Consider the following 25,877-nt stretch of genomic DNA (forward strand, 5'->3'; position numbering starts at 1 on the left):
AACCTGTTAAGTCAAGTATGGCACATTTAAATACCTAAGTTTCTCCTTTCCCAAACTGTTAAAAAAAAATCAAAATCAGTGGACATTTGACGAAGCTACGGGCGTATTAGTGAGCGCAAGTATGAAAAAACGGTTTTTTACTGTTATTTAAAATTTCGATGTGATCCAAAAAATTCCAGTATGCAAAAAAATTTTATTTACCAATACCTACAACATACGCTATGTCCCATCCCAGAAGTTTTGTTTTGTTTTGATTTTTTATTGTAGCACCGTGTAATATTAATAGATATCGTTATTTACTATAAAAACTGTATTATCTTAAGAACTGTGGGTGTGGTGGTTTTTCGCGATTTGCGAGGGTAGAGGGGGGCGTGGTTTAAAATTGAAACAAACTTGATCTGCGTGGAGTTTATAGAAATCTGTAAGCCAAACTTGTTTACTCTATCTCTTATAGTCTCTGAGATCCCGTTGTTCATACAGATGAATTAACAGTTTTTCGCGATTTACGGGGTGGACGGGGGCCTGGCTCAAATTTGAAACAAACTTGGTCTGCGTGGAGTATACTCTGTGTGCCAAATTTGGTTGCTCTACCTCTTATAATCTCTGAGATCCTTTTGTTCATACAGACAGACAGACGGACAGACGGAAATGGCTATATCGACCCGGCTATTGATGCTGATCAAGAATATATATACTTTATAGGGTCGGAGATGCCTCCTTCTTCCTGTTACATACATTCCAACGAACACAATATACCCTTTTACTTATTTTTTAAGTAACGGGTATAACTAGTCAGAAAGGCCAAGTCAGTAGTACAGCTACTGCCTTAATAACAAGCAAACAACTACCTGCTAAAGGGAAATTGACTCGCGTCTCCGTGGACTCGGATCTTGACAGCGTGATGTCAATAAGCAAGACGGAAGAGGACAGTCTTGTGCGCTCACCAGGGCAAGGAACAAGCTTTCCCCGTAGGGACAAGCATAAACCCTCAAGTAAGGGTTCGAAGGCTAAAGCCCAATACAAGGAGGCGCTTCGTATTCAAAGCAAGCTTCAGGGTAAGGCGGATCTCTTTTAATAGGAGAAGTCCAAACTAGCCTGGGCTGAGCAGAGGACCGATGAGGGCCGCCAGCACTTCGCTAAGATGCCACAAATGCAAGCATCTACGAGTGCCTACACCAACAAAGTCGAGGAGTTGCTGGCAACTAAAAGGCAGCGCTCGACATAGTAACGAGAGCCCCGTGAGCAAGGGAGCTCCAATCGGCCGAGTGGAGCCAAGGGTGTGATCCCAAGGCCCACGAAGGCGCCCCCCCAAGAAAGTCGCGGTGTCCAAAAGGCACCTCATCGTGGCCGTAACTGTCCGAAGCGACGACAACGGCCGGATACCGGTAGATCGGTGGACCTTGGTTCACACAATGCTAATGAAGTTGTTGTTCGCAAAGATAAGAGAAGAGCCCGGTACCCCATGCCTAACTTTGATAGTGCTAAGTGGCTAAGCGAGGATAAACTTCAGAAATGTAATGACGACCCAACGCTCAGGTGGCTTACGCAGAAGGTCTCACAGCTGGAAGATATGTGGGAGGGAGCCAAGCTAGAGGTGGTAGAAAGGGAGCTAATTCCGTCGAAGCCAAAGGCGAAGGTACGATTCCCTACCTCTTTCCTAGATGGGGACCAGGCGCTAACGCTCCTGAAAACCCAGAATACCGACGTGCCAACGGCTGACTGGAAGGTGTTGCATACTGGTATTCCCTCACCTAAGGAGGGAGGCCAGAATGTTAACTTCTAAATCAACAAGGAGGCAGAGGACATCTTATACCCAAGATTTGGAAATGTGGAGTGGGGCATTGGTAGAGTCTACCTTTGCCTCAAAAAACGACACCCGGAGAACAAAAACGCGTACACCCTTAAAACAGCCGAGGATCTGACCTGACGATCGTAGTCAACCAGTCAAGTGAAGCAGCCACCCAAGAAGTTGAGTGTGCTGCATCTGCACTAGAGCAACATGGTGGCTGGACTTAAAGCATCTCCCAAACCAGAGCGAATAAATCGCAGCGGCAGCGGCGCGAATATATAATTACATTGCGTCTTATGAACGTATGCACACCAAAGCGGAGCGAATTCGTTTCGACGGCGAATGTGCAACGTTTTTTCCAGAACCGCGCATGCAGCGTTTTTCCGCTTGCCGCCAAGAACGATAAAATTAGATTGCGCAGAAATTTGCTCATGTTCTGCGCTGATGACGTCACATGTGATGCATGTGTTGAATTTTGCCTTGTTTACATGTTAAATTATTATATTTTGGCTTTTAATACAATATAATTATAATAATATAATACGAGAAGCAGTTTTTCACTTATACTCATTCACTTTTATTGAAAAATATTTATTAAAAATCATCACATGTGACGTTTATGCGTTTAGCTGTTTATGCGCAATGTCTTTTTTCATGGCTGTCATTTGACGAAGACATTTTTGCGAATAAAGAAACCGCGAATAAATTCGCCGCGGTGTGAACACACTTGCGATTTTGGCGCGGAAAACATCACGCGGTTTATTCGCGCCGCTGCCGCTGCGATTTATTCGCTCTGGTTTGGGAGATGCTTAAATCAAGCACAAACAACGTTTTCTATACACCTACGGTAAGCGGAACTAGAACCGTCGTACTTGTACGGAAGGGGATTCAAGCCTATCTTATGTCACATTACAGCACTGACGACCTGGCTGCAGTGTTCTTGGCGAACGACAGGAAGCGCCTAGTGGTAGCTTCATGGCACACGACAGATCGACCCCACCTGCGGAGCTAAGGAGACTGGGTGAGTCACTCCTTGACTTTATTCTTTTAACTAAACTAAACATAGAAAACTTAGGCGAGGTACATACGTACGTAGGGCCCGCCTCGTCTTACGTGCCTGATCTAACACTAGCAACGGACAAGAGCAACCTGATATCGGGGTGAAAGGTCCTCGAAGGACCATTATTCTCAGATCAAAGGAACATTAAGTTTGAGTATGCCTTTAACCATCTAAAAAAAGGCAACGACAAACTGGACAAAGTTTAAAGCGGTAGCCACCGCGAAAATTGCAGAACCGGGTATTATAGAATCCGCTACCGACATCGAGGAGTCTCTAAAAACCCTGTCCAAGCATCTCACAGATACGTTTTACGCATCATGCTCACTCACAAGAATAGGCCACGCTGGTGGAGCCCAGACCTCACTATTCAAAGGAATAACCTCAGAGAATTCTTCAAGATCGACAAGCGGACGAAAAAATTGTACACGAGGAATATAAACTCATGCCCAGCAGATATAAGACAGACATACACAAAGCTCACAGAAACTCGTGGAGGAACTTCTGCTTCGGGATCGAGAAAGTGACTGAGACAGCTAGACTAAGGAAGCTGCTCTCCAAGTAGCCCACTAAACTAGAAGAAGGCAAATAAGCGGAAGGCAGTGAGGAGACCCTAGAAGCTCTCATGTCACCTTACTTCCGGGGCTGTACTGAGGTACCCGATGCCACAATGCATGAGGACCTGGTAACTGAGGAACAAGAACTGCCAACAGGACTAAAAACCTCAAGAAAAATCCAGTGGGCCATTGGCACCTGCAATGGTATAAAAGCCCCTGAAATTGATGGAATATTTCTAGCCATGCTACAGGTGGCTGCTAAAGATTTTTAACACATGCCTGACCACAGGCTACGTTCTTTCCAATGAGAGAACCTCTCGGAATTTATTTCTGATACGCAAGTGAGCGAAAGGAGTCGGACTCGATATCAATGCGGATAAGACGGACCTAATTTTCTTCACAATGAGATACAAGGTTGTCCCCCGGAAATTAACGAAGCTCGGCTAACACCAAAGACACAGGTCAAATACCTAGGCACGGTGTTGGACAGCAAACTGACATGGAGAGCCAATGTTGAGGATAGGGTGAAGAAAGCCGCTATTGCGCTATACACATCCAAGAAGATGTTAAGCTGCACGTGGGGTCTATCACCTGCTCTGATGCATGGGATCTAAGCCAGCGTAATGACCATGGCACACAAACATCCGGACCACTAAGGGCCTTACTGGCCTATGACTTGGCCCACGAGGGCCGTCCGACTTAACCTAACCCAACATAGTCGCAAAGGCTATAGTCGAGATTCCGACGACAGGATACCTGTTACTTATTTGAATATAAATAGGAGTACTGTATAGAAATTTATTTTATTACTTTGAAAACATTAAATCGCCATAGCACAGTGGATCCGCCCATAGGCCATAAATCAAAAAATCCATCACAAAATAATTTGACCAAATGCATTCAAATTGTCTCTAAACTGTCCAAATTTTTTGGTGACAAACCGGTTTTTTCTGGAAATCTAACGGAATGTTCTAGAAATGGCCTTGAAAGCACGAACACTTGTTCATTTTTGCAAAGCATTGCAGTAAAGTTAGATTTTTGTCACAACAAAAGCAAACTTCAAAGTGGTCAAACGTTTCATTGAGTGCTGCAAATTGAGTAATTTAAAATGGATTTTATAGTTGAAGGTATTTATAACATATTAAGATTTGAATAAAAAATAATCTAATAAATTCTTCTCGGGAATTTATTTTAAGTGTTTTAATATTTTTTGTGTGTTTTTTGAGCGTCTTTTTCATGTTTAGTTAAACTTTTAGTTGGGATTCCACAAAATTCCACAAATGGTATGTATATATATGTATGTATTCGTCCAAGATTTTAGATTAAAATGTGTTAAAATGAACTGCAGAAATTTGCAGATGTATGTACAGTCGTAAATATACTAACAGCACCTTTTTTTTTTTTTGAGGTTATTTTAAAGTTGTAAAAGTAGTTTTTTTTAACTGTTCTTGTGTTGTTTTGTCTACGTCTTTCGTCCGTTTGTATTTGCTTCAAAAACAATAAATTTATTTGTTTTTAATTTTAATTTAATTTTGTCTTTCCCACTTCAATTCGATTTTATTAGACTCATACCATAAGTGTGTTTTTGCACGCCTCTACATTTTTAATTTATGGTGCTCGCATGATGGAATCAACGCACAAAAATTGCGAAATGTACTTGAAATTATTAAAGAAAAAATTGAAAGCGAGGGCTACATTGCAGAGTTTGACGTTTTAGAAAAACGTGTAAGGTACATTTGTAGGAGAATTGCAACTTTCTGGGAAAGATATAAACGGAAAAAATCATCTGTTCTCCAGTACCAACTTAATTGGTTAAATGAAAAGGAAAACATTTCATTAAAATGCACCAAGCCTATATTACAGCGATCAGCAGAAAGTGTGCTTGGGCGTCCAAGACATGATTTTGCGGAGACCTCAGGTAGAACAAAGCGACGGCGTTTAGCTCTGCTGAATGGAATAGATGAGTCCGCAGTATCTTCTTTATGCAATGATCATCAAATGAACAACTTATTGCCAGCAGATCCAATTGAGGTCCTTTCCCTTTTAATGGAGACTTCTTTAACTAAAAGCCAATATTTGCTTATAAGGAGTTTTGTAAACAGCAAAATATCTTTTGATTTCTTCCCAAGTTATCAAAGTATACTGAGCTCAAAAAAGAAGAGATACCCGAAAAATATTTCTGTGGACGAGTCTCGAGCTGAAGTCGAGTTGCAAAGCTTACTGGATAACACCGCATCAAGCATATTGGAGCTTCAAGCTGATGTTGTACGAACGGTCTCTGAATTATGAAAATAAAAAACTTTTTGTTGCAAGATTCTTGCTTTAAAAAAAAAATTGAATTTTAAATAGTAGATTGGATTCTTTTTGACTTCATAGTTATGGTAGTAATTAGATTTATGTAATGATGATTTATTGTGTAAGTTTTGTTTATATCAGTTAAAAAGCAATTAGATGAATTTAAGACTGGTTATTCCTATGGCAGCTATATTAAATAGTGATCCTATTTGTCTAATTTTTATAAAATATTTTTTAAATATTTTTCTATAATTTTTGTGAAAATTTCAATGGGATATCACCACTAGAAGTATTTATGGCCGCGTCTCCATACAAGCGGATCCACTGTGCATAGATGCCATTCTATTAGTCTGATCTTGATGCGATTCAGTGGGATAATAGATAATATTACTAGATAACGTGAATTACCATAAAAACTGTATTATCTTAAAAACTGTAGGTGTGGTGGTAATTCGCGATTTGCAGGGGCGGTGGGGGGCGTGGCTTAAATTTGAAACAAACTTGATTTGCGTGCGGTATATAGAAAAATGTGTGCCAAATTTGATTACTCTACCTCTTATAATCCCTGAGATTATTTTGTTCATACGGACGGGCAGACACACACGGCTAAATCTATACTTTATGGGGTCGGAGAAGCCTCCATCTCCATGTTACATACATTCCAACAAATTCAATATACCCTTTTAATTATTTTATAGGTAACTGGTATAAAAAAGTGGGTTTTTGTTCGTTTAATGGTCAAAAAGTTCAAATTTGTTGCTTAGTGGAATCATTCATATTGGTGTTTTTTTTTTTTTTAACGAAGCTGTATTTAATTTAATAATAGTAATAATACAAACTTTTGGGACCCATTGTTTACGCCGATCACAGTATTAATAAAACAACATGGCTTTTTAGAATTAGCTCAGGGTTTTGATCAAGAAAGTAATTACTGCAACTAGTCTGACCCGCGTTCTTCATAGCGTTACACATTGTGTAACAAAATTTAAATATGACAATTACGTACCTGTCAGATTATCACAAACTATGCCTACTGTCTCAATGCAGCTAGCATTAAGAAATTTACAAGAATTTAGTCGCAAGTGGGTTAGATTGTCTCCTCGTTGAGTCAGAAATCTGTAAAAACGTTAAAAATAAGACATCAAATGCCAAAACAATTTAATTATCTTCGTTTCACTGACTTCTTGAACTCGGTAGGAGAGACTTCACCAAATCCGCCGCACCACGATAAATCCAATTTTCGCAACATCGTGGCGCGTCGAGCCAGCGTACATAATAGTTTGGAATTAGTCAACTGCCAATATGGTTTTAGGCTAAGTTCGCCATAAAGCAGTGGATGTGTGGAAATGTCATAGAATAAACGCGATGCATGACCCATGCGGAACAGCGACTTCAGATCCAGGTAACTGAGTATTTTTAACAGGATTTCAAACTAAAATGAAAAGATGACATGTTAGACAAAAAGTGCAACATATGAATCAAATTTGTTGGCGAACCGGAAGATCCGTTAGAAAAATGCTGCTATTTAATTGTTGTCTAGATTTTATATTATTCTCCATTAGAAACTGGCTCAAGTCGTTGTTTATAAAATCATGTAATTTGACGGCATAGTTTTCCCTGCAACTAGGTTGGAAATTCAGGGTCCGCAATTTGCAAATGATGGGTCCACTGCTAGTATCTTCCTTAGAGTTATCAAGTTTTTGTCCTATTGGCGATATAAGCTGCTGCATACAACCCATTGAGACAGATCGACCGCACAACATTATAGCATCGATCTCGGTGTAGTAATTCAGCTGACTGTGATTAAACTCAATACGCAACGTTCTGTGTGAAATCAGCCAGATATAAGATCATTAAGGAAGGCACGAGAAGTCGCATTGTTTGATTACTTGGTTATAAAGTTGCTCTTTTTTAGAGGTGGTGCAAAACGGCGAGAATTACGTGGATAGTTGCTTGGAGGCTGAATCATATCACTGTTTTTTGCCTCCCATAGGCAGGTCCAATGCTTGGTAATGCTATACGCCCAGATGCGCACTACGCCACCCGGGTTAAATGTCTCAAAGATGGCCACTTCAGTGGGTACTACAAACTTCTCGAAACAAACAACTGTTAATGAGGTAATTAAGAAGGAAATGGTAAAGAAAGTCGACTTAATCTGCGTCAGTTCACGTACCAATAAAATCATGTGTGGGCAGCGATGGGAGATTCTGTGGTTGAACCTCACGCGTTGATGATGGCGCGCGCTGCCACCAGTCACCATAGGTTCGCTGGAATAGAATAAAAGCAAGTAAAGGTGATAAAATAAAAGATTACAAACCTTACAAATGCTAGAGAATATATGGATCGCAACAATAAGGACAAACCCGCTAGATTACCAATTAAAAAGGCTAGATGTAAGTTTTTTAAATGAAATTTCTTTTGATATCGATATGGCATAATGCAGATATTATAACGATATTTTTAAACCGTGTGCCTATTTAAAATGGGGCAACATTTGAATAATGCCTTCGAGTGAATGTGGGTAACAGGCAGAAGGCGGCGTGGCAAACCACATAAACTAAATATATATGTATTCTTGATCAGTATCAAGTCTGTCCATCGTCCGACCGTCTGTATGAACACGTCGATCTCAGAGACTATAGAAGCTAGGATATGCATTTAAGTTGGTCTTATACATCCTGACCAAATTTGGTTAAAATCGCTTCACTCTACTAATATTATGAATATGAACATTTTTGTTGCTTTTGGAGATATCTTAATCAAACTGTTTATGTTAATGACAAACTTTAAAATGTTATGCATTGATGCAACTTTTTTATGCATTTTAATTGATTCCAAAATATTGAGTAGATTATTTTTTATTTAATTTCAATCCCTGTAGGACGCGAAGTTTTCTTCCATCGTGATTTTTATGTTTTTTTGATTACTCAACTTCTTAAATCATTAAGAACTTATTATCAGAATCAATGCTGTCAATTCTCGCCCGTAAAAAAAAAAAAGATTTGAAAATACATACTAGATCGTTCAAAAAGTCCCCGGACTGACACATACGGTACGCCCCTTTGAAATACATCTTTTTTGACAGACTAATTCATTTCTAGGAGGCAAAATTTTAAAATTTGAGCAACTTTTGGATTGTCTGAAAAACGGAAAAAGCTAAATTTCGTGTTTTGATTAAACACTGTTTTTTGATGGGAAAAATACCGTGGAAGCGAAGACATGGCTTGATAAGCATTACGGGGTCTCTGCTCCAGGTAAATAAACTACTTGCGATTGGTATTCCAACTTTAAACGAAGTCGTACGAGCACCGAAGACTCGAAACGTTTGGGAAGACAAAAAGAGGTGATTATCCCACAGCCGTTCAAAGCGTGTGAAGGCAAGTCGGTGGGCTGGTAAGGTTTTTGCCAGTGTATTTGGGATGGACATAGTATAATACACATCGACTATCTTTAAAAGGGTGAAAAATGCAACAAAGAATATTACTCAGCATTGGTTGATCGTGTGAATGACGAAATCAAGAAGAAACGCCCGCATATAGCAAAAAAAAAATCCTTTTTCATCAAGACAATGAACCATCTCACAAAGCCGCTTTAACTGTGGAAAAAATAAAAGAATTGAGCTGGGAATTTCTATCTCATCCGCAATATTCCCCAGATCTGGCCCCCAGTGACTACTGCCTGTTTTCAAACTTGAAAATATGGCTCCAGGGACAAAAGTTTTACTCCAATGAAGAAGTTGAATAGGAAACTGAAGCCTATTTTAAGGGACTTTCTTCCGACCATTACAAAAAAGGCCTCGAAATGTTAAAAGACCGTTGGACTAAGTGTATTAAGCTACACGGAGACTATATTGAATAAATACATTGATTTAAAAACAAAATCTATATATTTTCCATTGTCAGTCCGGGGACTTTTTGAACGATATATATAGATATATAAAGACACAAGATGGAAAACAATGCTTAAAATAACATAAAAATAAATGCACTCATAACATTTTAAGAAAACAATTTTAAAATATGTACTTTAAAAAATGCAAAAGTGGCAGCAAAGATCAGAAATGAAATTCAATTCATTCAATGATGCAATCGGTTTGCTGATACTTCTGAACTACTAAGTCAGCGGTGGGCACGGAATTTGCAGTTGTGAGCACTACAACAACACCCACAACAAACACAACTTTTGAAGTTATAAATTAAAGCAAAATGAACATATTTATGTCTCTGTGCGTCGCTACAAAAAAATCTGTGTGGTTTTTGTTGGTTTTAATGCACCAAAACAATTATTCACTTAGAGAAATTAGTATTTTTACATTGAAAAATTTGCAAGTCGTACGCTAATCATGTGGTAAAAATCAAAACGCATCAAAGCCAATCAAAACCAAAATTTACTTTTTTACGCAGTGTACAAGACGTTTCTGAAGTCATAAATTTTAGCAAAGTGAACACTTTTATGACGGTACCCGTCGTAGCCGAAACTCGAGCATTTGCTGTGTTTGTTGTTAATTTTATTGGGGTCATAAATAATTTGCGAGCAGCGTCAAAAGTTGTTGTACTGTCGAAAATCGCGAGCAAGCCAAAGTACCGTTTTGAAAAGCGTGAGCAAGGGTTTCCCCACCGCTGACTTAAGTCACGTGCAAATTGTTTGAACGAGCAACATGAAAATGTTTCTGGATGAAAATGTCACAAGATGTGAGCTTCTCCGGGGAAGTGTATAATTTGATTTTCTTTATTTATTGTATTTTCCAAACTAGACATTCGTAACTCACCATTGTAAAGGTCTCTGGGTAGTCGCCATACGAGGGAAACTTAGTCGGCCTGCCAATGACGTTGGTCGCCGTATAGGATATGCTATAGTCAATACCATACTGTGAACTATAGTCGAGGACTCCTAGCACATACTGTCCCAGATAGTAACTCTGATCATGCTGCGACTGCGATTGTAATTTACTTTCACAGTCAAACCAGCTGTTATTGCAATCGTTGTGGGGATCCATTAGCATCGCCGTAAAATCAATGGTTGCATCTGTCTCCGTGTCGCTGAAGTTGCCGTCTTCGATGCCGTCGTAGGCCAGCAGAGACATGTTGCTCATCAGACGCGTCAGAACGCAAATGAGTTTTACAGTATTATTTGTTTGTCAAAACACGATTTGTCGCTCTTCAACGTACCAAGGGGAGCAAGATGCATACCGCGCCCAAGTCCAATTCGGAGCCAGAAATGCTGCAGATCGCAATATAAGAGCTTTTTAAACTGAGATGCACTCAGGTGATGCCCTTAATGTTAATCAATGTTGATGCAATAGACAATGGAAAGCCGAGACACAAGTTGTCCTTACAGTTATCAGTTTAAAACGAGTGTCCGTATTAGTTTCAACACGGTTCCGGATTTAATGTTGACACAAAGGTACATATGTATACAAGTTCAATCATTTACACGACGCTAATTCAATTAGAGGCAATTGCGAATTCCTCTTTATTTACTGGTAGAAAAACGGATGGTATTTGTGCTAACTGGGTCGCGAAGCCTAAATGCTGCCGATTACTTTTAGTCTGTTGATATCAAATGTTATAAAAACTTAAATAATTACAGTTTTATCATTACTTCTGTTTACTAATTAATTTTGATAACAAATTGTGTTCCTGTTGCAGCCGTGACAGATTCTCTAATAGTGCCCACACACGGCAAGCATGTGCGATGAGCATGATCGGCGAGCAGTTCGTTCATTTTGAAAACTTAAAATTTTTAGCAAGCGTCTCGAGAACTTGTTCTCGTTTGTGTCGTCAAATAACACCAAAAATAATCACATTAATTTAAGCGTCCCCAAGAAAAGTGGAACAAAATATTTATTGAAAACATAACAAGTGGCCTTTTTAAACCGCTCGCCGTTCATGAGCAAGGAAAAACATCAACCAACGAGCACGCTCATCGAACATGATTGTCGTGTGTGGGCACCTTCACGCACTTACCTATTGGTATTGATTTGTACTTCTATCTAGTGTGCCGACTTTTGAGAAACAAATAAAGAGGTATTCCTGAAACAAATTCAGAAGTGGTTTTAATTTTCTTTAAGCATAACTTAATCAGTTTCAGGAACAGCCCTTATCACATAGAGAACTCATTTCATGCATCTATTTCCCCGATAGATCTAGCGGCTAGCGGGAATTATAGCTATTTTCCAAGCAAGGTGAAATCAACCAATATTGAAGAGATTCTGTTCCAAAACTCGAAAGTCCAACTTATTAAGTACATCCAGTTTAAAGAATACCACAGGCTTTTGGACTAAAGTGTCCAACTACGTGGATGCAACAGATGCAAAGATTTTCGGCACTGACATCATTTGCGCTAACCCCTATGTCACTGCCATAGTCGAACGCAGAGATGGTACTCTTTTTTCTTACACCAGCGTTTTTTTTTCTTTAGCTACCAACAAAATTTTCTGGCTATATATAGCTTTTTCTACAGGCTAGTGTCCACAAAAAACGCCAGATATTGCGTCCACCCGTGAAATTTACTATGGACCTAAAAAAAGAACCGTCCTGTTGTGTATAATATAAGTTCGCTATAGGTTATTTGCTTAGTGGTCATACTGTTCTAGTTATGCTCCACACACACGAGAAATATTTAGCAAACTCCTCGCAGGAATTTTTCGCGGTGCTGGAGACAGGCCTTAAAGCTCAAATAAATATATATTCTTGTTTAATTAATATAATGTTCTTAAAATTAAGGTCTGGTAAAAAAACTTTTTTAGATAAATTTAAATTTTTTACGCATAGAAAATCGAAAAAGAGCACGTAAACCTGCCTTATGAAATTCGTACACAACTAGAAAACATAGATTTTTAAAAATCCATTAAGACCATCAATAACATCGACTTGTTTAAAGATAATTTAATTTTTCTTACAACAAATTTTTGATAAATGTTTATAGTTGTGACTTAATATTGATATTTTTGTGTATTAATTAAATATTTGGCATATCGTAGTGTTTTTAATGGTACTTAGCAGTTGTATATGAGCGACAAGCTGGCTTGTAGTACATTTCAAAACGCTGTGCTTGTACATTCATTTAAAGCGGCTTGAAAAAAATTAGCGACGGGTTTAAAAAGCAAGCTACACTAAAACACTGTTAGCATTAAAGCTTAATTAAAAAGTGTTTATAATGGTGGTTTAAGGCAACTCGCTTTCATTCAAAGCAGCTTAAGCTACTGTATGTAATGTTTCTACATGGTAAATTTTTCTCCAGCTCTTACATTCAGGCATTGTACTTACCACTAAAATATACTGTAATTGTCTATTGGTCCGATTTCAACTAAACAAAATATTAAATAAACCCAAATAGGGGGTGATTTATTATGAATTTAGCCGAAAATTTAGTTTGGGAACTCAACTATTTTTTTTAAACAAATCTTTCAAGCTTCCATACAAAATTGCCTATTTTTGTTGTTTCTTTGTGCAACTTGTTACTTAACAGCTCGTTAATCAACACTGAATTGGTCACACGTTCACAAGTAGCTTCTCAAACATCTCTAAAAACTACATGCTAGAGGGGGCTTGGGAATGTTAATTGAAGACCGAAGAAAAAAATTTTTTTTTTAAATCGCACAATATAAAAAAAAAAACTTTCCCTGCGGCACAATATATTCACGGTTGCACACACACTTCATGATCATAAAAATCTTATAAATGCTTCTCCAGTGCTCTTGGAACTTTTCTTGGAATTGGAGCTTGGCCAAATATTCAAAATTATTATTTTTCATTACATTATTTTTCGATTGAGATTTTTCCAAATAAAACTCACAAATCTATAATGTACTTGGTGAACTGGCCATAAAATGGACAAGTCAAACAAAACTAGTGTTGGTAAACGGTCCATAGTAGTAACAAATTGCACAAAGAAACAACAAAAATAGGCAATTTTGTATGGAAACTTCAAACACTTTAATAAAAAAAACTTGAGTCCCCAAACCAATTTTTTCGGCTAAATTCATGATAAATTGCCCTCAATTTGGGTTTTTTTTTTTGATTTGGAGTTGGCCCAGACTAAAGACTTACCAAAGTGTGTTGTCAGATCAAACGATTTAAGTTCAAATCAGGTTAAGCTGCTCTATAACGTGAATAGATGAAACTGTTTTGGCTACACTGAATACCGTGCCGTGCCGTGGGTACATGGATCGCCCACCTCTAATCTGAATTGTTTATGTATGTTAATTGGGTGGTCGATTTTGGGTAAATTAGAGAATAAACATGCGATTAAAAAACCAGCAACGGCTTGAATATCGAGGCAAACTGATCCTGGCGCCAATGGTGCGCGTGGGCACACTGCCCATGCGTCTGCTTGCCCTCGAAATGGGCGCCGATATTGTTTACACCGAAGAGTTAATTGATCTTAAATTGATCAAAAGCATTCGCCGGAAAAACCGTAAGTTGAAATGGAGTACAACAGTCTGGTTGATATCACTTATCACTCTCTGTCTCTCTCTCTCATTAGCTGCCTTGGGGACCGTTGACTTTGTGGACCCTTCGGACGGAACAATTGTATTTCGCACGTGTTCATTGGAGACGTCAAAGGTAGTGCTACAATTGGGAACCAGCAATCCGGAGCGAGCACTTGCTGTCGGCAAACTGGTGCAGTCGGATATTGCCGGTCTGGACATTAATATGGGCTGCCCCAAGGAGTTTTCCATCAAGGGCGGCATGGGAGCAGCGCTGCTTGCAGATCCCACCAAAGCGACAGATATACTGCGCACCTTATGCTCCCAGCTGGACATACCCGTTACCTGTAAAATACGTATACTGCCCGATCCACTGGATACCGTGAAGCTGGTTCAGCAATTGGCAGCAACGGGCATTTCAGCCATTGGCATTCATGCCCGGACTAGGGATGAGCGTCCTCAGCATCGGCCACATCCGGACGTCTTACGGGCGGTAGCTAGAGCCGTAGACATACCGATTATAGCCAATGGGGGATCCCGTGACATACACACCTATGAGGATATCTATAAATTCCAGAGTATGTGTGGTGCGGATAGCGTAATGGTCGCTCGTGCTGCCCAACTGAATGTGTCCATATTTCGCAAAGAAGGTGTCTTGCCAATGGACACGGTGATTGATAAATATCTCCGTCTTTGCGTCGATTATGACAATGCCCCGCACAACACCAAGTACTGTGTGCAGAGCATCCTTAAGGAGTTGCAGGAGACGCCGCGTGGAAAGCGATTCCTACAGTGTCAGACATTGCAGCAGATATGCGAGATTTGGAACCTCGGTGATTATTGTCGACGCCGGCAGCAAGAGCTCAAACATCAAGGAAATATCGGACGTGCCGGTGTACTGCCTTCCCAGGGTATGAGCAAACGACCAAAACTCGATATCGTCAACAATTTGAGCTTGGAACAAACTTCGGACAAGTTTGAGGGAGTCATAACTCGCAATATGGCTTTTCTGCGTTCCACATACGCCAATGGTAACGCAATATCTATCTAGCTATCCTTATCGAATTTCAAACCAATCATTTCCCGCAGACAATCAGCTTCCAAAGACGTTGCTTTACGTGCACGCGGGTCGCATGGGTAAAGAACCTCCGGACTATGAGACGCATCAGAATGACAAGCTTTTCCGGTCCATTTGTGGCTATGATGGACAGCGCTACAGCAGTAGTTTCTGGGAGAAGAACAAGAAACAGGCTGAGCAGGGAGCGGCCTTGGTTGCATTGTTACAACTCGGACAACTAAGAGAAGAAGCGCTCAGTGACAATGGAAGCCTAATTATTTAGTTAATATATTTGATTGGTAATACTCGTATCATCTTGTTCAATGTATAGGTATTTGGATTATTGACCCAAAAGAAGCTAATATTATAGTTTGGATGAAATTCATTACTTAATCAAGTTTTGTAAATCTATTTTTCTAAAATAAAGATTAGTGATTAAGTTTGTATCTTTTTCGTGGCCTTAACTGGGTTTCCGTCATTGATATGCCATCATAACCCAGTAGACTTTAACTAATTAACCTTCCATCACAGAAGCTTCCAAGTTATTGACTTACCCACTTACTTTATTCGCATGTACTACTTACTAATCTTTGCATGAACCTTTCCGAATTCTCTGTGCTGATTACAACAAACTTGGTCGGGTATTCAGCTCAGTCTTCTTTTCCCACTATTGAACATTTTATTTTAATCTTAGCCCGTAGAAACTTACTCTAATTTTTATTGATGATATGCTTGCAACACACATTGAATTTATTGTAAAAAGATACTCCCAGACTAATTATCCCTGCGGACGGCAGTTCGCGTTAGTGACGAAAGCAGCACGAAGGGTGCGAAAGGCGACTAACAATATATACAGCTAATTTGCTACGACTGTCCGATCAGATTAAGTTATATATTGATCGAAAGGTTTAGTCCTAACTTACAAAATGGCATACTAAAACTTTTTCTAATTCACCTGGGTCATGAGATACGGGGGTGTAAGTGGGAGGGGCTTTTTGGTAAAATTATTTATTTTTTAAAAATTATTATCAAAAATACGCGTCGATTGATACCTCGATGACCCAAATCTGTTAACTGGTCCAGAAGATAAATAAATTTGAAATTTTTAGTGGACTTCTCAAAATGAAATGAAAAGTTAGTTTCTTTGTTTTGTATCAAAGCGCTAAAAAAGCTTAGATGTAATGATGGGGATTTATTCCTCTTTGAAAATCTAGAAATGTTTGTTTTAAGACATTTTCAATTTCCCGCTAGTTTAGCGGGAAAACGCTAAATCCCGCTAAAATTGAAACCTTAACAGTTTCCAAACCATAGAAGCTACAGATATGTACATCATTGGAAAGGTGTGTTTGAGGGCGTTTTTTAAACCTTTTTTTTTTAAGTATTCGGGTAACATTTGACAGGTGATATAATGTTTTTAAGCTTACATTTTGGCAATTTCTGACAAAACGGCTCTAACGATTTCTGTTAAATTTGATTATGTTGTAATACGTACAATTTCGCGTTTTTTGGTATTTGAAACATAAATTTTTGGTTGAGGGGCTTGGAAGATATTACCTGTTAAGTGAATAAATACATTTTCCTATCGGTCGAAAATCATGTTTTAGTACGAAAAACTTTTTGGTTTAAAGAGATATCTGAACCAAACTGATACAATATCCATTTAACTTGGTTTTATATATCCTGACCAAGGTTGGTTCAAATCGGAATACTATATCATATAGCTGTCATAGGACCGATCGGTTCAAAATTAGGTTTTAGTATGAAAAACTTGTTTGTTTAGTGAGATATTTTAACCAAATTGATAGCATATGCATTTAAGTCAGTTTAAAAAATCCTGACCGAAGTTAGTTCTTATCGGACCACTATATCATATAGCCAATCGGTCCAATATTAAGTCTTAGTATGAAATACTTTTTTGTTTTACGAGATATCGTAACCAATCTAATAGAATATGCATTAAAATTAGACTTATATATTCTGACCAAAGTTGGTTCTAATCGAACCACTATATCATATAGCTGTCATAGCACCGATCGGGCGAAATCCAAGTCTTGGTATGAAAACCTTTTTTTTTCATAGTAAGTACGGGGTCTCCGACAGTAGAGTATGCTCGGCTGTAGCAACGCGGGCAAAGCGAGCAGGGGGCGAAGCCCCCTAGTTTTTCTTTATAATTAAAGAAAAATTTATTTAAATATGAAAATCGTTTAACAACTAAATTTATATATTTTACTATTTGCCTGCAATGTAACAATGTCAAAAGCAAAAGTAATTCCAAAAATTTCTGATATCCCACAAAAAAAAACCTCTACACGAGGTAAAATTCTAGTGACGAAAGCTATTTCTAGCCCCAAAATTTCTGATATCCAATTTAGTGACGAGCAAAATTCAGTTTAATCTACAAATTTTAAATAAAAATATAAGTTAATAAAAAATAAAGCGAAAATTGGCATTCGGCACTGCGCAAAAAGTAATTTTTATGTACAAAGAAGCTCACCCTTTTTGCTCACAGTGCACAATGCCAATTTCCGTTTTTTTTTTTATTAATTTATATATTTATTTAAAATTTGTAGATTAAATTGAATTTTGCTCGTCACAAAATTGGATATCAGAAATTTTGGGGCTAGAAATTGATTTCGTCACTAGACCTTTACCTCGTGTAGAGGTTTTTTTTTGCGTTATTATTACTTTAAAATTGATTTTGTTTTAAAATAAAATTATTTTTAACTTTTTTTTAATTATTAATTCTAAATAATATTTGCTAATTTAATTAATTTCTTTCAATTGATGTTTTGTCGAAGTTAAATATCTAAATAAACAAATCTCAGATTGAATGATTTTCTTGTACGCTATAGTTAAAACATAGCACAAATTTAAATTTAATAAACTATTCACAATTTTTGAAGACAAACAAATATCTTTTATAGCGACCACTAAATGATTTAAGTTACACTGAATGTTGAAATAATTATGATTTATTTATTTACTATTGTGTGGGTCTTTATGTTGTCGATATGGTGCATCACTAGCGTCGTTGGGCGGTTGGTGGCGGCATCATTGTATGATCATCGCGGAAGCCGAAATTTGCTATAAAGTTTAGTAAATAATCCTTAGTTATAGGATGTTTAATGCTCTCCACGACGGCTGGAAGATGTGCGTTTGAAAATTACTTGTGAAATACGGGTGTGTACATATAAAGCACGTTAGCCAAACTTACAAACTGCCGTGTTAAAGCTGTTGGGCAACTTCTTGTCCATACGCTCACGCATAAACTCCCAATTTCCAAATTGATTCCTCGTGCATTCAACAATTTTGTTATCGAGCTCACGTATTTCCTTTGTAAGCTTTTGTATGCGCCCAAAAGGCGCGTCATGTCCGCCCACATAAAGAAAGCCAACCTTTTTGGTCAGTAAACTATTAGAATACATAATATAATAAGAAATATTAGAATTGGAAAAACTGTCATGCCAGAAACTTTAAATCAAATAAATATACCATGAAGTATTATATTTTTGGAGACCGAAATGATGCCAAGGAAAGCTTTGCTATACACTACAACATAGCATATCATTATTTTTCCGATTCAAATAAAGGAAGTTAACATTGCGAAATTTCAATGATTGCAGCAGATGAAGCCGTTGGGGAATCTTGATAATTTTTTTTAAATTTTAAATTATTTGTATAAAAAATACACCTCGATTCTTCAAATTCGACAACTGGTTAAAAAAAAAAATTAAATTCGAAATTTTTAATGGCCTGTTTGTTTGTATCTTACAGAAAAAACCTCTACAAGGTAAAAGTCTAGTGACGAAAGTCTTTCCATGTTCAACTCTTACCTCGTAAAAAGGTTTTTTTTTTTCGAAAATAATTGCGAGCACCTTTCCATAAAATTCATGTTGTTCAATGATCGACTCAATTGCCGATCTTAATCAATTCAATGGAGCAGATGTTTAAGAAGATTTTAAAAATTCTAATTGTAACCATTTAGATAACGCTCAATAAAGACTTGTGACTTACAATATTTAACATGATGGTTCAAAATAAAAGTTATTTTAAAGCCAATTTTTTTTTTTTTTTACGAAATTTTATAATTACAGTTTAGATCTGAATGTTGCTAAGAGTAGCAGAAATGTAGAATTTGGAAACATATGAAGGAAGCGATACATAAATATCTTGCTGGTCGAAGGTTTTGTCGTTATCTTACCCCTCGCCACGCTCTGTGATAATCTTTAGTCGAAAGTCTACAGAGTTCAGCTCATGTGGCTTCCATTTGAAGACGTCGACGCAAACGCCGGCTGTGTACGGCTGCTGTGAGGGTTGGAAGATAAGGCCGTCAGGTTCGTGGGCCAGCGAACGGGAGAACTTCTCACCCAGTAATCGGGCTGAAGTACGTATATCCCAAAAGTCCTTGTTGCGCACGCTGAAGGGCTCCAATGCGCGATTGATGATGCCGTGCTTCATAGCCAGGATACGTGGCCCTGCGACATATTTGTGTATTTGTATATTGCTGGATAAAAATGAGAATGCAGTCGCTTACCTATGACATCATTTTTTATGTAATCCAGACGATGCGGATAAAAGAACTCTTCTCGTACATCACGTCCAGCCAGGCGAACAATATCGTATACAAGAAAGCGCGGCGTTATAGTCTCACCAATCTTGTCTAAAACCATTTCCTTTAAAAAAAAAAGAACAAAGTAAAGATGTAACACCATTATTGAGAAGCGAAGATATACATATGTAAGGAGTTGGCTGTCCACTTACACCATCCAAGAGCGTACCATCCAGATGTTCGTGCAGGTTCTTGCCATGCACAAATGTCACATTCTCAACCTGAAAACATGAGTTATTGCGATCAAAGAAGTAAACCTCATCGCGTCCATCAATCAGCATCATGTATCGTGTACCGTCTGCTTTCCACGACACTCTATACGGCATCTCGCTGAGTCTCTTGATGTTGTTCCTATCCATCGATACCGGCTGAGCGCCGGGAAAACCATTCTTTTGCCACTTGCACCAGTCCTGGACCTTGTGTTGTAACCCAGTGAGACGAGGCTGATCAGCAACATGCCGTACGCCGGGTACACCAAACATAAATGCGGCATTCTTAACAATCAACTCGCGTCTTCGCTTCTTGCTCTGTGAGGCGTCGCCTGCCTCCCCGCCGCCGTCCTCCCCATTCGCATTTGCACTCGCATCAGCAGCATCATCATCTTTATCGGGAAATATGCCGCTTCCTGCTGCCGCCGCAGCTTGTTGGGAGGTTGAGCAGCTGTCGTCGTAGCGACGCTTTCTACTGACGTCATGGCCAGCGACGTCGTCGTTGCCATTGCTATCGTCGTATTCCAGACACCAATTGGGTTGTTCTGGAGCCTGGGGAGCATCCTCCTCATCCTCGTAGCGGCGAAAGAGCTCGTTGATGTAGTCCTGCTTATATATGCCCGGCGGTCGGGCATTGGCAAATACAGCTAATGCTGCTTCTACAGAACAGTCCAGTCGCTCCACCATATAGGAGATAATCAGAAACCCAGTCCGATTAAATCCGTGCGTACAGTGAACAGCAATGACATCAAAGGGACGCTCGTTAATAAAGTTGTCAACCAACTCAATAAAACTGTGCGTCTGCTCCGGGGATGGTGTCTCACCATGACCGCGACACTGCAGCTTAATGTACTGGGCACCCCGTTCCTCGATTGTGCTACGGTCGTAGAAGCGTTTCGTGTTTGTCAAGTCAATCCACAGTCCCAGCTTTAGCTACAATATATAGAATAACAAATACAGAATATAATTACATCCGTATAATGCTTATAATGAGACCTACACGTATATAGTATGAATGATTACCTTGATTGTCTTGCAATAATCAAATACCATCTCGGGACGAAAGGTGCATTCAATGGGCATTTTGTCTTGGAAGGACTCATTTAGAGGTGTTTTAAAGGCGAGAAACCGCTCGGAAATAATTGTATCACTTTTCCGGGGACAATACAGCCAACGGTTTGGTAATGGGCCTGAGCCACGTTCCCGTTCCCGCTGTGACATAGACATACCGACCGACCGGAGGACGAAATCGTTAATCGAATAAGCAAATATTGTATTTGTATATTGGAAGCGATTCGGCTAGCAACTCTCCAAAGTAATTTGGCCTAACGGCCGCTTATGACTTCGCTGCTGTACGGCTACGGTTACGGTTACAGTCACAGGCAGAGCGGACAGTATGAATCGCGTTCTGATTACAATTTTAACTTCTTCACAGCATCATTATTTCTGCAGCGCAGTCAGTTTCGTAAATTGATTTCTTGCTTGCTTTGCTAAACCGTGCGTGCTTGTTTTAGAGACGTGAAAAACTCAAAATAATCGATAAGAATATTTACATTATATGTTCTTACCTATTTCTCCTTGCACGACTTTGGCGCGATCTTAAATATTCCTATTCTGATTTGGATTATTTTTGTACCTTAGCTATCGACTTTTGACATTTAACAGTGTTAAAATAAATATTTATTTTCATGCGAAATAAATTCAAAACTGTGTGTTTTTCAAAAGCCGACAACATGACATTATAATCATTAAATATTAGGGGAGTTCCTAAAAGGGAATTACACATCGCTTAAGCTTAGTACTCAGGATGGATTTCTCCTAGGCAAACGAAATATTATCAATATTTCGCTGATGGCGAACAAAGTCAGTTATTCTAATGCAATATATAAACTAACCAAAAGTTTAAAGATAAAGCTAGGTACTCACATCGAAATAATGCTGTTCGCTGGGTCTAAACTCCATATATTATAAAATAAACAGTGGGGAAACGCAATTTATATAATTTTGCTTGAGTTTCGCTGGTACGATACTCACCAAAGTCATCAAAAAAGAGTTGTTCACAACGCACGTCATGATCAATTGAATAATGGAAGTCGAAAAGTACCCAATATTGTACGATTTGACGGAAAATCTTTCCACTTTGTAAATTTAAATCATCACGGCAGTTCGCGCTATTGACGAAAACAGCACGAAGGGTGCGAAGGGCTAATAGCAATATATACAACTAATATTGAAAATTTGCTATGACTTTCTGATCAGATCGAGCTATATACCGATCGAAAGGTTTAGTCCCAACTTACAAAATGGCATACTAAAACTTTTTCTAACTCACCTGATTCATGAGATACAGGGGTGTAAGTGAGAGGGTCAACATTTAAACGATCGCAGCTAATGGGGCCGTTGGGGCCTTTTTTTAAACTTTTTTATTTTTTAAAACTTCTAATCAAAAATACTCGCTGAATGATACCTCGATCACCCAAATCCGACAATTAGTTCAAAAGATAATTAAGTGAACATTTTTTAATGGACTTCTCAAAATTAGATGAAAAGTCAGTTTGCTTGTTTTTTTGTATGTTTGCAATAAAGCGCTAAAAAACCTTAAATGTAATGATGGAGATTTATTCCTTTTCGAAAATCTAGAAAAGTTTGTTTAGCGGGAAAACGCAAAATTCCGCTAGAATTCAAACTCCAATAGTTTCCATACTATAGAAGCTACAGATATGTCCTATATATCATTAAAAAGGTGTGTTTGAGGGCATTTAGGCGTATCTTCAAACTTTTTTTCTTAAGTACTCAGGTAACATTTTACAGGTTATATAAGGTTTTTTAGCTTACATTTAAGCAGTTTTTAAAAACTTGACACATGACATTTTTATCAAATTTCAATATGTAAAATTTGTTTCGGCAAGATATTACTGATTAAGTGTTTATATACATATTACTAAGAGTTCAAAGATGACAGCAGCAATCAAGTGGAATATCATCAAACCTATGTAGCAGACAGCTTTTGCGCGACAAAAACAACCAGTGCTGCCAGAAAATTTTGTTTTGTGTTGCAGAAAAAGCCAGTGCTGCCAGACAGTTTATCTTTCTGAACCGCATATGAAATTTATTTATTTTTTTATACCCTGCGCCCATGAAAATGGGTATAAAAGGGTATAATGTGTTTGGCAGAATGCATGTAACAGGCAGAAAGTATATATATTCTTGATCAGGATCAACAGCCGAGTTGATTGAGCCATGTCCGTCTGTCTGTCAGTCCGTCCGTCTGTTTGAACGCGTCGATCTCAAAAACCATAAGAGCTACAGACTTCAAACTTGGTATGTAGGTTCCTGGATACCATAGGCAGATCAAGTTTTGTTTTTATTTTTGGATCGAACCACTATATCATATAAATGTCAAAGGAACGGCACATCGAAAATGAAGATTTAGTAAGAAAAAGTCTTTTGTTTGTTGAGATATCGGAACCAATCTGATAGAATATGCATCTGGGCTTGTATTACGAGGGTAACCCTAAAAGTTTCCAGAATCGAACACTAGGGAGCATTTGCTAGCGGCGTCATTACTATTTTCGTAAAGATTGACATCTTTTATGGCAAACACCATTGACAGATCAGAAATTCGTCAAGTAGTTTCGTTTTTACAGCGTTTTAAAAAAATCAATTTTGAGAAAAAATGGAAATTTCTTGTACATTCTGACCAGATTTGGTCTAAGTCGCTTCCATATATATAGAGTGCTCGACTGTAGCTCTTGTTCTCTTTATTTTTACATTAAACAATTTTTTTTTTTTAAATATGAAAGAAATTCAACAATCAAGTTTACATATTTTATTATATGTCTGCATTAATGATGGTTATAATATAATGTCAAAAAAAGCAATTGCAAAAATATTTGATATTGCATATTACAAAGCGCAAGTCAGTTTAAAACACATAAAAAGCATCTACACGATTTAATTATTATTTTTATTATTTTCGTCACAAAATTGGATATCAGAAATTTTACCTCGTGTAGAGGTTTTTTTTTGTTTCAACTGACTTGCGCTTTGTAATGTGTAAACAAAGAACAGCTGACGCACCAGTATGACCAGTCAACATTTGATTACGTTTTGATGTTGCGTTGGTCACACTAAATTGCGATAGTCAGCGACAAAATATATGACTCTTATTTGTCGCTCTGCTCAAACAATACTGAGCATAATATAATTACATAAGGTAGCGACAGCAGCAGGTGTATGAGAGTGAAAGCAAAATATAATTGTTTCATGATACTGAGTACCTAGCTTAACCCAGTAGCGTTAGTTGTGCTTTGCTTACATTACATTTATTTATTGACAAAGTTGAATGCCATTTGAAGTAAAATTGGGGGCATTCAGTAATAGGCTATTTCCACGACCACTCACATTTACCACATTTGCTCACATTTGAATGTGATTCAATTTTGGCTTTCCGCGACCAAATGTGAAAATGTTTAAGCATTTGCCATTTACCCGAAATAAATCAGCTGTTTGGTTTCTGTTCAAAAATTATTAAATTGGAATTATAATTGTCGCAAATTTATGCTAACTTTTTTTATTGAACAAAACAGCTGGTTAAAATGTTAATACTTTTTTCAACGAGTTTATCGATAAGCATCGCGTGCTCGATAAAAAATACTGAAATTCGCCTGGGCGAATGACAAAAACCTTAACATTCATGAGCCAAAATGATCATTCGGATTTTGTCGTGGAGTGTAATGTACAATTCCTGCTGCATAATTATTTTTGCACAGAAATGTAAAATTTCATAATCATTTTTATTGTAGGTGATGTCAAACTTCAATTTAAGCATCTCCCAAACCAGAGCGAATAAATCGCAGCGGCAGCGGCGCGAATATATAATTACATTGCGTCTTATGAACGTATGCACACCAAAGCGGAACGAATTCGTTTCGACGGCGAATTTGCAGCGTTTTTTTCCAGAACCGCGCATGCAGCGTTTTTTCCGCTTGCCGCCAAGAACGATAAAATTAGATTGCGCAGAAATTTGCTCATGTTCTGCGCTGATGACGTCACATGTGATGCATGTGTTGAATTTTTGCCTTGTTTACATGTTAAATTACTATATTTTGGCTTTTAATACAATATAATTATAATAATATAATACGAGAAGCAGTTTTTAACTTATAATCATTCACTTTTATTGAAAAATATTTATTAAAAATCATCACATGTGACGTTTATGCGTTTAGCTGTTTATGCGCAATGTCTTTTTCCGTGGCTGTCATTTGACGAAGACATTTTTGCGAATAAAGAAACCGCGAATAAATTCGCCGCGGTGGGAACACACTTGCGATTTTGGCGCGGAAAACATCACACGGTTTATTCGCGCCGCTGCCGCTGCGATTTATTCGCTCTGGTTTGGGAGATGCTTTAGCCCTTTAATAGTCATTCAATCAAGTTGATATTTATTTTATAAGTAGATGTAGGTTAAATTAGCTTAAGTTTTAAATTTCATAATTTTCCTTTTGTTGGATCGACCTCCAGGTGCAAAATACTGAAGAACGTATGTAGACGCTCTTGTCGGCTTGAGAGTGAAAAAATATGGCCGTACGCTTGCTTCACAAGGGAATATTGCACGCAACTTTTGGCGATAACTTTTGCTGTTTATTGCTTCTAAAGTTTTTTTTTGAGTAAGTAATCACTAATATAATTATATTAATATGCAATTTAAATTATATCAATTTATAAGCAGTTTTAAATGAATAATTGCTTGAGTTGACCGTTACTATGTAATATGTGGAAAGCCCCTTTTTACAGGTTTTTTTTTTTTTTAAGTTAGATGTCTTAAAATATATTTATTTTTGTAATGGCTGTCTCAAAAAAATTTTTGG

General features: G+C 38.0%; 3 protein-coding genes across 3 annotated transcripts in view; 1 reads left to right on the plus strand and 2 right to left on the minus strand.

The window, feature by feature from the left end:
* The window catches only part of LOC117794115 (F-box/LRR-repeat protein 4), a 44,029-nt gene extending 32,737 nt beyond the window's left edge, over positions 1-11,292 (minus strand). The window contains exons 1-7 of the mRNA XM_034634601.1: positions 10,988-11,292; positions 10,467-10,903; positions 7,872-7,965; positions 7,588-7,804; positions 7,195-7,522; positions 6,880-7,130; positions 6,705-6,814 (exon numbers count right to left, since the gene is read on the minus strand). Of these exons, the coding sequence (XP_034490492.1) occupies positions 6,705-6,814; positions 6,880-7,130; positions 7,195-7,522; positions 7,588-7,804; positions 7,872-7,965; positions 10,467-10,790 (1,324 nt within the window). The 5' untranslated portion in view covers positions 10,791-10,903; positions 10,988-11,292. The remainder of the gene's footprint in view (positions 1-6,704; positions 6,815-6,879; positions 7,131-7,194; positions 7,523-7,587; positions 7,805-7,871; positions 7,966-10,466; positions 10,904-10,987) is intronic.
* A 2,590-nt stretch (positions 11,293-13,882) lies between these two features.
* Positions 13,883-15,632, plus strand: LOC117794117 (tRNA-dihydrouridine(20) synthase [NAD(P)+]-like). Its single transcript, XM_034634604.1, has 3 exons — positions 13,883-14,116; positions 14,186-15,160; positions 15,219-15,632. The coding sequence occupies exons 1-3, from the start codon at positions 13,942-13,944 to the stop codon at positions 15,467-15,469; spliced, it is 1,401 nt and encodes a 466-aa protein (XP_034490495.1). The 5' UTR covers positions 13,883-13,941; the 3' UTR covers positions 15,470-15,632.
* Positions 15,633-18,142: 2,510 nt separating this feature from the next.
* On the minus strand, positions 18,143-21,231 carry LOC117794116 (mRNA-capping enzyme). Its single transcript, XM_034634603.1, has 6 exons — positions 21,028-21,231; positions 19,948-20,937; positions 19,721-19,859; positions 19,388-19,661; positions 18,401-18,597; positions 18,143-18,327 (listed from the first exon to the last, which is right to left on the minus strand). Exons 1-6 carry the CDS (start codon positions 21,229-21,231, stop codon positions 18,209-18,211), a joined length of 1,923 nt encoding a protein of 640 aa, XP_034490494.1. The 3' UTR covers positions 18,143-18,208.
* Positions 21,232-25,877: the final 4,646 nt, after the last annotated feature.

This window comes from Drosophila innubila, chromosome X (genome assembly GCF_004354385.1).
Source record: "Drosophila innubila isolate TH190305 chromosome X, UK_Dinn_1.0, whole genome shotgun sequence".
NCBI classification, from domain to species: Eukaryota; Metazoa; Arthropoda; class Insecta; order Diptera; family Drosophilidae; genus Drosophila; species Drosophila innubila.

Bases quoted from the DNA above. Each gene is read 5' to 3' on its own strand.
- LOC117794117 (XM_034634604.1), top strand. From the start codon at position 13,942: ATGCGATTAAAAAACCAGCAACGGCTTGAATATCGAGGCAAACTGATC. The intron at 14,117-14,185 runs GTAAGTTGAAAT...CTCTCTCATTAG, and splicing joins AAGCATTCGCCGGAAAAACC to CTGCCTTGGGGACCGTTGAC. The intron at 15,161-15,218 runs GTAACGCAATAT...CATTTCCCGCAG, and splicing joins GCGTTCCACATACGCCAATG to ACAATCAGCTTCCAAAGACG.
- LOC117794116 (XM_034634603.1), bottom strand. From the start codon at position 21,231: ATGTCTATGTCACAGCGGGAACGGGAACGTGGCTCAGGCCCATTACCA. The intron at 18,598-19,387 runs GTAAGATAACGA...GTATTCTAATAG, and splicing joins ATCACAGAGCGTGGCGAGGG to TTTACTGACCAAAAAGGTTG. The intron at 18,328-18,400 runs GTAAGTTTGGCT...CACATCTTCCAG, and splicing joins CAGCTTTAACACGGCAGTTT to CCGTCGTGGAGAGCATTAAA.